This window comes from Propithecus coquereli, unplaced genomic scaffold (genome assembly GCF_000956105.1).
Source record: "Propithecus coquereli isolate 6110/MARCELLA unplaced genomic scaffold, Pcoq_1.0 Scaffold444, whole genome shotgun sequence".
NCBI classification, from domain to species: Eukaryota; Metazoa; Chordata; class Mammalia; order Primates; family Indriidae; genus Propithecus; species Propithecus coquereli.
Window position 1 is genome coordinate 577,406 of NW_012150219.1, and position 13,787 is coordinate 591,192.

General features: G+C 42.6%; 1 protein-coding gene across 1 annotated transcript in view; it reads left to right on the forward strand.

Annotated features, from left to right (window-relative positions):
- Positions 1 to 13,787, forward strand: part of ARFGEF2 (ADP-ribosylation factor guanine nucleotide-exchange factor 2 (brefeldin A-inhibited)) — a 95,316-nt gene that overhangs the window by 40,440 nt on the left and 41,089 nt on the right. The window contains exons 13-22 of the mRNA XM_012654693.1: positions 72 to 180; positions 896 to 1,079; positions 2,777 to 2,888; positions 3,431 to 3,636; positions 5,409 to 5,493; positions 5,595 to 5,766; positions 6,720 to 6,871; positions 7,959 to 8,087; positions 9,165 to 9,323; positions 12,583 to 12,768. Of these exons, the coding sequence (XP_012510147.1) occupies positions 72 to 180; positions 896 to 1,079; positions 2,777 to 2,888; positions 3,431 to 3,636; positions 5,409 to 5,493; positions 5,595 to 5,766; positions 6,720 to 6,871; positions 7,959 to 8,087; positions 9,165 to 9,323; positions 12,583 to 12,768 (1,494 nt within the window). The remainder of the gene's footprint in view (positions 1 to 71; positions 181 to 895; positions 1,080 to 2,776; positions 2,889 to 3,430; positions 3,637 to 5,408; positions 5,494 to 5,594; positions 5,767 to 6,719; positions 6,872 to 7,958; positions 8,088 to 9,164; positions 9,324 to 12,582; positions 12,769 to 13,787) is intronic.

Genomic DNA, 13,787 nt, shown 5'->3' on the forward strand with positions numbered 1-13,787 from the left:
GCGCCCGGCCTAGATGTGTATTCTCTTAACGTTTCTGCTAAGTGTCTATTCTATGTCACTTTGTCCTTTAGGAGCTCAGCCTGAGGAAGAAAGGCCTGGAGTGCCTTGTGTCCATTCTCAAGTGCATGGTGGAATGGAGCAAAGACCTATATGTGAATCCCAACCACCAGACCAGCCTCGGTGAGAGAGCGTAGCTGTCACCTCCGTTCATAACAGGCTTCTTACAACTGCCAGGAAAAGTTACCTAGGTGTCGTTGCCTTAGAATCGAAGAAAATATTGTAGTTTGCTAAATACCTATAGTATTTAAAAGTTCTGCTTTTAGTAGATTAAATCTGGAATTTGCGGGGAATAGTGTGAAGTTATGCTCTAACTCTACTGTTCTAAATGGGGAGCTGATCATTCTAACTTTTTTAGTAGTCTCTCCTTCCCTCACTGATTTGAAGCATCGCCTTTATGACACACCACATTCTCCTATGTATCTAAGTCTGTTTCTAGATTTTCTGTTCTATTGATTTTTCTGTTCTTACACCAGCACCACACTTTTCAAATTATTGTAGTCGTATAAATTTTGGTACCTTGTAGGGCAAATCTACCTGTCCATTATTCTTTAAGTATCTTGTCTGTTTTTGCCTTTTCTTATGCTTTCATGTGAATTTTAGAATTAGATCATCAAGTGCCATGAATAAAGAAGTTGGTTTTTTTTAAGACTATTCAAAAAAAAGGAGTTTTAAAGTGTTTGAGAGATACAATACTAGGGTTTCATGCTTGTGGTCCTTCTAGGACAAACTTGTTGCTGTTCGAGGTCTGGCAAAGGGAACCATGACGCCAGACCTACTCAGCCATGTCTCTGTCCCATTAACCTTTTTGGTTTCCTTTGCTTTTATGTCACTGCAGGTCAGGAGAGGCTCACGGATCAGGAAATGGGGGATGGGAAAAGCCTTGACATGGCGAGACGGAGCAGCGTGACATCTATGGAGTCCACGGTGTCCTCGGGGACCCAGACAACCGTTCAGGATGACCCGGAGCAGTTTGAGGTCATCAAGCAACAAAAGGAAATCATTGAACATGGCATTGAGTTGTGAGTGTGGTTGCCGCTCTAGTGGGATCTCCTGGGGCCTCTAACAAAGCCACATTTTCTCTGGGAACCTGGAAGTGGCTCCTGAGGGGGAAATGCCTGTTATAAAAGCACTGTTTGTGTGGTTAATGCAGCCTTTATTTTTCCCTTTTCCGATGAAAAGAATTAAACCCATTTAGAAAATATAGAAAAATATAAAGCAAGAATGTAAAAAATCACTCATAAAATTACTACCCGAGGAAATCACCATTGTTAACATTTTTCCCAATTACGTATTATGAAAAGTTTCGACATACAGAAAAATTAATATTTGCCATATTTGTTTTACGTATGTATATATTTTTCTGACCCATTTTACACTAATTTGTAACTATCATGATACTTCAGCCACACATCTTTGAAAAATAAGGACTTTCTCCCATATAGCCATAGCATCATCGTCAGTCATTGGTAAATCTTTGTCTCTTTCCAGTCTTTTAGACACATGAATACATACAACAATCTCATATCCTGCCCAACTTTTGAATGATTAACTCAGTAAATTCAAAGTTGATGTTATAATACTAATTGAAAGAAGTATTAATCTCTTCATGCCCACTCTCACCACGCACCTCCCGCCGGTGTATTCTCCCCACAGCAGCTAAAGTAATCTTTTGAACACATAAATCAAGTCTTATCACTTTCCTGCCTAAAATCATTCCAAGTTTCCTGTTCTGCACCACAGTCTGACCCAGCCTCTGGCCTCCCTCACTAAGCTCGTCTCCTACTAGTGCCCCGAGTCACACAGTGCGTTTTCAGTCCTTTGAACACCTCCAACTCTTTTCGCCATGGTGCCCTCTGCCTGGAATACTCTGGGCTCTTTTTCATCCCTCAGACTTGGTAAAACGTCTCTCCCTCAGAGAGGCCTTCTGTAACCACACTATCTAAGCAGAGTCAGTCTCCGTCCTTGCGCCTGTGTGAGTTTTTCACGGCCCTTGCCAGTTTGTGTTTATCCATGAATGTCACTCGCCCGTGCAGGCCTGGTAAATGTAAGTTGAATCTATATGTTAGTTAGCTTTGCCTTCCTTTAACAAAAAATACAAAATAACAGTGCTTAAACCATGTATTTCTCTCTCAAGTAAAGGAAATCCAAAAGTGGGCAGTCTAAGGCTGTCATGGTGGCTCTTATGGGATCTAGGCTCCTTTTATCTGACTGCTTTACCATCTTAGCACATCATTTTCATCTTCAGGGTTGCTTCATAGCCTAAGGTGACTGCTGGACTACCAGCCATCCCACATGTATTCTGGAAAGAAGGGGGAAAGGGCCAAAAGGGTATACCTCCCGCCTGAGTCAGCTTTGTCTAAGGATCCCTCCAGAAGTACCCACATCATTCTGCTCTTATTTCACTCTATCACATGGCTGTACTTTATTTAAGGGACGCAGGGAAATGTAGTTTTCATTACAATGGTTGTGACTTATCTAAACGCCTAGGGTTCTATTAGTGTTGGAGAAGGGGAGAATGGATACAGGGTGACAACTAGTGGACTCTGCTGGGTTAGAAATTGAAGGTGGGATTTGGAAAAGCTGCCAGGACACACAGGACCTTACCAGCTTATATGTGATGGCTTGTTCATAGTGTTCTACTGTAAACTCAAATACGCTTTTTCAATGCTGCAGATTTTGAAATAAGCACCCTGTGTCCCATCTCTTCCTGAAACAGGTTCAACAAGAAACCCAAGAGGGGGATCCAGTATCTCCAGGAGCAGGGCATGCTGGGAACGTCGGTGGAAGACATTGCCCAATTCCTGCACCAGGAAGAGCGCCTCGATTCTGTAAGACTGGGGGTTTAGCTCTTGCATATGAGTCCCATCAGGTGATTCTGAGCGCTTACCAGCTTGAGCCTCAGGATTGGCTGGCCCTGAGTACATTGTCTATTGTCCAACCCCTCGTTACAGCAGTCCTGCTTATCCCTTTGGCCAGGGCTGCAAAAGCTCTTTCGAGGGAATAAATGAGCCTCCCGGCAGGTGGTTGCATACTTGGTGGAACAATGTCGGAGCTCAAAATGTCCTTGACCGTTAGAAAGTGTTCTTCTGGCTGCCCAGCTGCAACTAACTTTGTTCCTGAGTGATTCCCGTCATTCTTTCTGTTTTTAAGTCTGTTATGTGTCCTCATCTTCCTTCATCCATGGCAGGATAGGCTGAATCTGGAATGATTGGGTGGGTGAGCAGCTCAGGTGTTCCCTAGCTGTTTGAGTAGTCCAGTGTGTTCTGGGCATTTAGGGCCAGGGTGTTCTGACTCTACTGTTTGGCAGGTGGCTTTTGCTGTGGGTTCATATTTGACAGTTTCTGGATGTGAGTCAGTGTGTATGTTTCAGACCCAAGTAGGTGATTTTCTGGGAGACAGCACAAGGTTCAACAAGGAGGTGATGTATGCCTACGTGGACCAACTTGACTTCTGTGAAAAGGAATTTGTTTCAGCCCTGCGGACATTCCTAGAAGGTTTCCGCCTACCTGGGGAAGCCCAGAAGATTGACCGGTTAATGGAGAAGTTTGCCGCAAGATACATAGAGTGCAACCAAGGGTGAGCACCATGTTTAAGTCTCTTCCACATCAGAACACTAAGCTTAATTTGGTTGAGGTTTAATCTTTCTAAATCTGTGCCAAGCAACTAAAGTATCTGTTCACCTTGTGCCAGGCACTATACTGAGAGATTATCTCATGTAAGACCTCACAGCAACCTATTTGTGTCCTCCTCCCTCCCCAATTCTACAGACAAGGAGATTGAGGACCGGAGAGGTTAAGTACCTTGCCCAAGATCATACAGCTAAAGCCTATGCTATTAACTGCTATAAAAGAGTAGTTTTATGAGTTTAGAGGAGGAAATTGGGCACTTCTTCCCTAATCAAGAATAGCTCCCTGATTTAATATATGGGGTAGATCCCAAGGATTTTGGTTTTTCTTTGATTACATACTGATGAACAGGTTACAGAAATGGCTACAAAACTAATAAAAACGACCAAAGGACGTGATTTTATCATGGGGACTTTTTTGATGGGTGGTTCGTGTTTTTGTAGGAATTGGAAGTAGAAAAGGAAATAAACCTTTATCAAATGCTGCTTGCGTGTAGGCCATGCATTTCATAAGTTACTTGCATTTCACTTAATTAATGGTAAGCCTGGGACTAGTATCCCCATTTTACAAGTGAGGAAACTGAGACTCTGGAAGATGAGCCACCTATCCAAAATCTATCAGTAGCAGAGCCAGGGTTGAGTATGGATTTGTCTAACTCGAAAGCTCATGCTGTTTCCACTGAACGTGCAATTAAGAATGTCTGAATATACAGTGAACATGATGTAGAAATTGTTCAGTGGAAACATTTTGATAACAGTTTTCTTCTCAAGTCAACTTCGTTTTTATATTAATTGGTCCCAGTCCTCTGAGTAGATGGCAAGCTGTTCCTGGGAGATGGCAGGATTGGCAGAGGCAATGTCTAATCATTTTAACCAAATGGACATTAGAATTCTCTGTGAAGACATAATTAGATCTTATTTACTTTAAACATATCTCCCGTGTGGACCTGGAAGCGTCATTCTGTTTTCCTTAGTCACTAAATATGTAACCTAATTAAATCTCATATTAAAATGCAAACCTTTCGTTATGTTCTTCAAATGTCTCCCTTTCCCATTAGGGGCAATTTGGACAGACCAGATTTTCTAGCTTCAGCTTCACATATGCGGTTGTACATCCACGTTTTTGTCTGTCTCCTCTTGCCTAAGGCAAAAAAGTCAGACTTCACAAGCTTATTGTTTAGAATGACATAAATATTTTCCTTTGTATTTCCGTTCAGTATTGTAATGGATGGTATAAACTGTACATAACTAATAACTAAACAACAGTTTCAGTCAGTCTGTCCAGTGCCTAGCAGGGTGCACGACACAAAGTAGATGCTCTCAGGAGCCGGATCAGGTGAGGCACTGAGCATGCGAAACGTAAAGAGGTGTCACTCTCAGTGCAGGGCAAGGGCAGGGGCAGCAGCCACAAGTGAGGGTCTCCTGACATCTTGTGCTCACTTGCCTCACCTTAGTCATGGCCCTTGATGCTCCTCAAGGGTCTTTTTAAAAAATTGACTTGAAACTACTTCATTCAAAGAAGCCTAGAATCCAACACAACATTAGCATTTTCTGTACTCTGGGTTGTTAATTATTGTTCAGTGAGGGTGAGAGCACGAAAACTCTTCTTTGGGATCAGGTGGAGCAGCCGGCCTGCTTTTAGTGAAGCGTGTCCCCTTTAGCACTGTGCCTTCCACACCTTGTCGCCATGAACGTTTTTTACCTCTGGAATCTTTTCTTGCAGGCAAACTCTGTTTGCTAGTGCCGACACTGCGTACGTCCTAGCGTATTCAATTATTATGCTCACTACAGACTTGCACAGTCCTCAGGTAAAACATTTTAATGATTCGTATATTGTGCTAGCTAAGTAAGTAGCTCGCTTGGGCAATTAGATGTTTTTAAAATGGCTTTTAATTTTTTTCAATTTCAGGTAAAAAACAAAATGACAAAAGAGCAGTATATTAAAATGAATCGCGGTATCAATGATAGTAAAGATCTACCAGAAGAGTATCTCTCGAGCATCTATGAAGAGATAGAAGGCAAGAAAATTGCAATGAAAGAAACAAAAGAGCATACGATTGCAACCAAATCTACTAAGCAGAGTAAGGTCTAATGGCAAATTATTTCTATTAATTCTCATTTTCTAGTGTATCAAAATGCATGACTACTCTGGTGATGGATTTAATTTGCATATCTAGATATCTGAATAGAAATATGATTCTATTATTGTGTTCTTTCATATTATCTTGCTAGATTTGTGATTAGGAAAAAGAGGGAATTATAATATGTAATCTGAGAGCTAAATTACCCCAAAAAATGTATTCTTTAAACTTTGCTTTAATTCCAGTGGTGATTGTGCCAACCTTGATTCTATTCTTTTTTTTTTTTTTGAGACAGAGTCTCACTATGTTGCCCAGGCTACAGTGCCATGGCGTCATCCTGGCTCACAGCAACCTCAAACTCCTGGGCTCAAACGATCCTACTGCCTCAGCCTCCCGAGCAGCTGGGACTACAGGCATGCGCCACCATGCCCGGCTAATTTTTTCTATATATTTTTTATTTTTAGTAGAGACGGGGTCTCGCTCTTGCTCAGGCTGGTTTCGAACTCCTGAGCTCAAACAATTCGCCCGCCTCGGCCTCCCAGAGAGCTAGAATTACAGGTGTGACCCACCGCGCCCGGCCTTGATTCTATTCTTGATTCTCTTCTACTCTTAATTCTATTAGTTAAGGCCCCTGTGAAGTTTTCAGTTTCTTTGTTTGAGAGGCAGCAGAGTGTAGTAGTTTAGAGCACAGGCGCTAGAGCCACACTGCCTTGGATCAAGTCCCAGTTCTACTGCTTATTAGCTGTATGACCCTGGGCAAGTTACTTAGCCTCTCTGCCTCGTTTTTCCCATCTGTAAAATGGTAATAATATTATATCTGTAGCACATTCATGGGATAGTTGGAAGGATTTGGGAGTTAATCAGTGTACATCTTTTGAAATAGTTCCCAACATATAACAAATACTCAGTGTTAGCTGCTCTTATCATACTGCTCTTATCTTACTTCTTTATAGATGTAGCTAGTGAAAAGCAGCGGCGGCTACTGTACAATCTGGAGATGGAGCAAATGGCTAAAACAGCCAAAGCTCTGATGGAGGCTGTGAGCCATGCCAAAGCCCCGTTTACAAGCGCCACTCACTTGGACCATGTCCGGCCAATGTTCAAAGTGAGTATCCTGAGACGTTACAGAGCCTGTGGCTGAGCCAGATGCTGGAGTTGGCCAGCGGGAAGCTGGCTGGCGAGATTACAATGGTAAAGAGATTGAGGAGAGGAAAGTCCAGGTGTAGGTGCTTCTGTCTGAAGAGTAACTAAAGCGAGTCCTTCCTACGTATCCTTTGATGATGCCGGGCAAGCCCCAGCACCAGCCGTGGACTCTGTGGTCACAACATCTGCGTTTGAATCCTGGCTTTGCTACTTTGTAGCTGTGTGACCTTGGTCAGGTTACTCAACCTCTCCCTCTGTTCATCTATAAAATGAGGCCACATACAGGGCTGCAGGAGGGATTGAATGAATTATTCAGGCAAAAGATAAAGAGATAGTTTTGTTGGGACATCTCACACCTTGGTGGCCTTAGGTCTACTTTGTTACATGAGATTAGAGGGAAGAAAAAGACAATAGTCTGAGGTCTCTATTTTTAAAAGATCTAGAAAATATACATATTCTATATACATAGCACAGTAATTTTCTCTTAAGATGTTTTTATAGTAACTGTCAATATTCTGTTAGGTGATCAATTCTAGATTTTTGTGACCTTTTATTTCCAAGGAATTCACAAGAAAGTTGGAAGAAAAGTAAAGTCTACATTCTTTGAATTAAGAACCTTTCAGTAAACTGTTACAAACAGAAGTCACTTACAGGTTTTATTTTGCACACCGACTTCTGATTTATAATGGCTGCCTGGTACACTGGGTAAAGAAGCATTCTCAAGCCTGATGCAGATTCAGTAGGGAACAGGATGTTCTGGGATTTACTAGTGATGTCTGCCATGTGCACAGGTAGTTGTAGTTGTGGCACACTAGCCACATATTAACAATCCTTCCTTTTGAACTGTATGTTTAGTAAATAGTACATTTATAGTGATAGCTGTGACCATAGTTTAGGAGGAACTGTTTTATATTGTGAATGGAATAGATTGAAATAAAAGTATCAGTGAACTTGGCATCCTGGCTGTTCCGGTGACTAACAGTGTGGCCTGCAGGTGCTCTTTCCATGCTAAAACTCTGGATGTTACTGAAACCTTCCTTCCTTGATAGCTGGTGTGGACGCCACTGTTGGCAGCCTACAGCATTGGACTACAGAACTGTGATGACACTGAAGTAGCCTCACTGTGCTTAGAAGGCATCAGATGTGCAATCCGAATTGCCTGCATCTTTGGAATGCAGGTGGGTGTACGTCAGCAACGCTCCGGAGATTTTAGTTGGTTGTATTCTTTTAGATTTGATGAAACTTAGAAACTATCAGAAATTTTCAGTAAATCAAGAGTCTTAGCAAACTATTTACTCATGCCCACTGAGAAGAAACCCATAGCTTTGTACTGGCATCTCATTAGGGGAAAAAAAAATTAAGAGATTTGGAATAAAACCTTCTTTAAGCGTAGGTGAGATCCAAGCTACTTGATTGCGTTTGACGAAATAGCCTTTCTAGCCATCTGCCCAACTTTCTGTCTTTAAATGTGTGCTTAAAAATATCATTTTCCTTTTAAGATCAGATTTTATTACTTCCTGTCTTTTCAATTCTTCTCTGGGGAAACGAGCAGTTCAGTACAATATGAATGTATCTGTAAACCTTTTGAGTCATGAAAAATTCAAGCAAATAAATGGACTGTAATTCTTACGCTGTTATGAGATCAGGAGGTTGTCAATCCCGTGCATCCCTTTCCAAGTCAGTAAGAAGTTGCACCCATTTATTTAAGTAAACTCAATCTTCTGTTCCCATTCGTTTTACAGTTAGACATTTTCTTTTGCAACAAGGCCACAGGCTTTGAAGTCAGACGATCTGGGTTTCAAAAAACTCACCTCTGCTACTTCTCCAGCCACGTGACATTGGCCCAGCTAACTTCTCTCTGAAACACCATTTATTTCCTCATTTGTAAACTTGAGAAAATACACCTACCTTGCAGGATTGTTGCAGATACTAGAATTTATTTGGCAATCTTAGCAGTCGAGAGAATGGAACGTGGGATAGATAGGTTCGATCGAGGTCGGGGGGAAAGGAGAAAGCTGCGGTGTGGTGTACAGGAAGCCTCACTGGGATGTTCTGATAGCCGGAGGACATCAACATGGAACAAGTGGCGTGTTCATGTGCAGAGAGCCTGTCAGTGTGCGTACAGAGGTATCAGATAGGATTCAAAAGACATGATTTTTAAAAAGGTATCAGAGAAGCCCTGTACACCAGCCCTACAGATGTGAAAACAACCACGCTAAAGGTAGCATCACAGTTCTCTTGGGCTTCCGTTGCAGCTGGAACGAGATGCCTATGTTCAGGCTCTTGCTCGCTTCTCCCTGCTCACAGCCAGCTCCAGCATCACCGAAATGAAGCAGAAGAACATCGACACCATAAAGACGCTTATTACAGTGGCTCACACCGACGGCAACTACCTGGGGAATTCCTGGCATGAGGTGTGTGTCCTTGAATTGCCTTTTCGCAGTTGGGGTGGCTCCTGGCATTTCTTTTATTCAGTGTTGATCTCTGTGGTCAGTTCCATTTTTCTCAAAGTCATACCTCGCTTTACCTCGTGTATCTGAAAGTCAGCCTGTCTGGGGCCGTAAAAACAGAGGGAGTTCAGACACACCCCCTCACGGTGTGCACCCCCACAGAGTGCACTTGTGTTGAGGCGACTTTATTCCCATCTTAGTGCCACTTGTCTTAAGTCCTCCTGCACCTCCTGGGAGTTCCTATAGTCAGTGTACACTTACCACACAGCCAGGAGACTGATCTCTCTCCCAATTGTATCTTTAAAAGAAACGGTCAGCATTCACAATGAGCGTCAGAGCGTGCCGGTGAGCTCACCTTTTGATTTAACTAGACAATGTTATAAGATTCTCACCTATGTCCACAACGTGCTACTTGGGAACCATATTAAAACAACTAAGGAGAAAAGAATAAAATAAAATAAAAAAGATTTTCACCTAAGGACATAGTTACATACTTCTACAAAGATGTTTTAAAAGGACAGTAAGCACAGTTTTAATCATTCTAGGGCAAAGATTGGATTAGAAACAGCTAGATATCCAGTATCCCAGCAATGAGAGAGAGCTCTTTTTTTAAAAAATGTGGGACAGCTTTCCTTAGAATTTTATGTGGCCATTTACAATGATGCTGAAAAAATGATGTTGTTAAAAAGCAGACATTATGTGCTTCCTGCTGGAAACACACAATACCACCTAAGAAATGCTCTTGCCCCAGACTCAAACCCCAATTTCAGTTTACAGGAAACGTAAGAAGACAGAAGCTGTGACAGATAGTTGATGCCATGAGGATGCAGCCTGCAAATTCTAGGTGTGACAGACCCACAGAGCAGATGACCAGGTTTTGCATCGATTGCAAGAAAAATAATAAATGGAAGGGGGACCTATGGATTAAAAGAGACTTCAGAGAAAAAAGATAAAGATGATATTAAAGACCGTGTTATGGGAAGATGGTCACAGTACAGTAACTAAAAAGTTGTTTTAACACTGTGAGACGTCATCCCTGGTGCCAAACATACAGAAAATGGAATTCGAAAGGATAAACCAAAGTGTTAACATCTTGAGTGATAGAATTATAGAGGCTATTTGTTTTCTTCTTTTTTTCCTTAATTTCTAATTTTTCTACTACCTAGATGTACTACCTTTTGTTTAGAGAGAAAACTGTGAAAGAGTAGAGATGAGGCCATGGGGAGTAGAGGGGACTGTTTGACCTAGAAAGAAAATTGCTGTCAGCCGCCGCCCCCTGCATGGATCGGGTGGTCTGGGCAAAGGCTCTGGAGCCAGGCTGCTGGGGTCTGGTCTGGGGGCTCCACCCCCTTCCGCCTGTATGGCACGGGCTGGTTAGTCACTGAGGCCGCCTTCCTCGTTTGTGCAGCCTTCTTGGGGTGCTTGTGAGAAGGAAAGGGGCTTACGACCGCACTGGGCAAGTAGGAAGAACTCAGCAGTGTTAGCTGCTGTCATCGTCACCATGGCACATAGCTTTGTCCCACTTTCCTTTCTCTGTCACAACTCCGAGTAGTCCATGTTAGAAACTGTTGATTTGTATGCTTTTTTAAAAAAATCATTTTCCATCTTCTGAGGAATCATAATACCTAGAGATTCAAAGAATAGTTGCTTTTTCTTCTAGAGCTTTTTTTTTTTTTAGCCTGAGAGGTATGACCATAATACCTGGAGAATCAAGGAATAGTTGCTTTTTCTTCTAGAGCTTTTTTTTTTTTTTAGCCTGAGAGGTATGACCAATGTGGAGTTCCTGCTGCTTGCCAAGTGTGTGGTAGCATCTGGAAATACTAAAAACGAAATTAGCCACCTTTGTGGTTAGAAACTTCGAGAAATCAGCTTAGAACAAATAAGTCCTTGGTCTTTGCAGTATTATTGACATTCTTGAGATCCCAGCTATCCCAAGCTTCTGGAAAAGGGAGGGCATTAGTAGTTTACTAGTAATAATTTAATAGTATTGTGCTGTGTGGAAAATCAAGGGATGATTCTTTGGAGGAATTAAATCCATTTCTCAGTCATAAGGTGGCAATTTCTAAGCAAAAATACTCAGCAGTGCTCAGTGGTGTCGTGGAGTCCTGTACTCTGGGACTGGATTGTAACGTCAGCATGAAAGGCAACGTTCAGCTTTATTTAGTCAGAAGTTCCCACGAAAATTCCTTAGGAAGGGTTTACGGGGGGCATCTATGTGCTGTCCCTCTGTAAGTTTCGTGTAGCCAACGCTTCCTGCAGAAGTTGGGACTGATGTTGGGACTGATTTCTGTTTGTTTGGGTATCTCCAGGAGAGAGAGGGCTTGTGTGCAGGCGCGTCCACCGGCACCAGAAGTACCCGCCGGGGACATTCTCATCCCCCACCGCATGCCATTCTAGGGCACATTCTTATTTGTTCAGTTGACCACATAATAATTGCCAACTATTTTGAGTGCTGGAGATTTAACAGTGATTAAGATGGAGTTAATGCCCTCTTGACACTTACAGCAGAGAACAAACCAACCCATGGTATAATGCCAAAAAAAGATGAGTGCTAAGGAAACAAAAAGTAGGACCAAGGGTAGCGATGGGACATATGATCTCGCATAGTCAAGGACAGTCTCTCTGAGGGGCACACTCACATCTGAGCTGGGAATCGAAGGACTGAGCCGAGGCGAAGCAGCATCTCAGGCATAAGGAGCAGCTAGTGCCCATCGGCCCTGGTGGGACCAGAGATGGCAGTTTAAAGGAGCAACATTGAGGCCAGCAAGGCTGGTGGGTTGTGTCCAGGGGGAGGGTGGACAGGGAGGTGGAGGTGGCTGGTCAGACTAAATGGTGCACTTACTGAGTGGCATGTGGGTTGAGTCCCCTTGCTCCAATCAAATACGTTTTTTCTCTTTATTGAGTACTTAACTAAATAAACATAGTTATGGCATACCTCCATTGTGCCAACTTTTCTTTTGCTTTGCTCCTTTTTAATAGTTAAAAACTGCATGGCTTATCTTCAAGACCCACACTTGAAGAAGGGCTGTGTAGCCAGGGCTCTTGATGCTGCTTGGCCAGTGGATATGTCCTCTCGGGAAGCCATCCTAAGGCCCTTAGATTCTATTCTCACCTTGAAAAGCTGCTTGTTTCAAAGAACACTTGAATGGCTGACTTGAGATCACAGTGCCCTTTTTCAGGCTGTGAAGTGGAAACTCATTTCTTCACACCTTCTTTCCATTAGATCTTGAAATGCATCAGCCAGCTGGAGCTTGCTCAGCTGATAGGAACCGGCGTGAAGACCCGCTACCTGTCTGGGTCTGGGCGAGAAAGAGAAGGGAGCCTGAAGGGCCACACGTTGGCAGGAGAAGAGTTCATGGGCCTCGGCCTTGGTAAGATACCAGGCCCCATGGCTGGCCATCACGGATTCGCAAGTTAACCGGGATGAAACCCTTCTTGTCTCATCAGGACTGTCATGTAAACTGTCTCTTTCTTATGTGCCAGCTGACAGTGTGTTTATGAATGAAGTGGATGTGCTATGTCAGCTCTCTTAATTGTGATTAAACTGTTGAGTAAAATGTCTGTTTGACCAAAATTGGCAGGGTGCATTACTTTTATTTCTATACCTATGACTATACTGGGGGGAAGCCATTTGCTTTGAAAAGGCTATAGCTCTAGTGCCTGAAATTAGAGGGGTGTCTGTGTGTGTCTCTAGATTTTAAAGAGTAGGTTCAACATTTCCATGTTCATTTGGGGGCTTTTATTAAAGAGTATTCTTATGTAGGTAGAAATATTTCTAAGGTATACATTGGATTGAGAGACTCTAGGTCAATTATAAATAATAATAGTAACATACTATAACATAATCATAACAACAACATAACATAATAATAGTAAATAGGACAAACAAATGTGCCAGGCCACATTCTCAGCATTCAGTTTATATATTTTAATTCATTTAATCCTCATAACCACCCAGTGAGGTAGGGACTATCATCCTGCCCATTTTGTAATTGACAAAACTAAAGTACAGGGTGAAGAAATAAGAGCAAGGTCACACTGCAAGGAGGTGACAAAGGCAGAATTCAAGCCCAGGCCATCCAGTTGCGGAGAGTAGGCTCCTGGTCCCATGTACAGTGGCTGGAATAGTATAATGGTTAAAAGCATGGACTCGGAAAATAGGGGTTGCAGTGGCAACTACCTCTTAGGGTGCTTGTCAAGGATGACGGGAGTGAAATCCTGTAAAGCACGCCCAGCCTTCAACAGGTGTGAGCCTTTGCGTGTTCTAGGAGCTCTGGATTAGTATCAGTTGATTCTAATGTGTTTTCCCAAACGTAGGCCTTTAATGCTACATAGAGAAAGGGAGATGGTTGGTACAACTGAGGGCTTGTATACTAATAAAGATGTATGCCAAATGCCAAAACATAAGTTTAATTTTATTTTATCGTT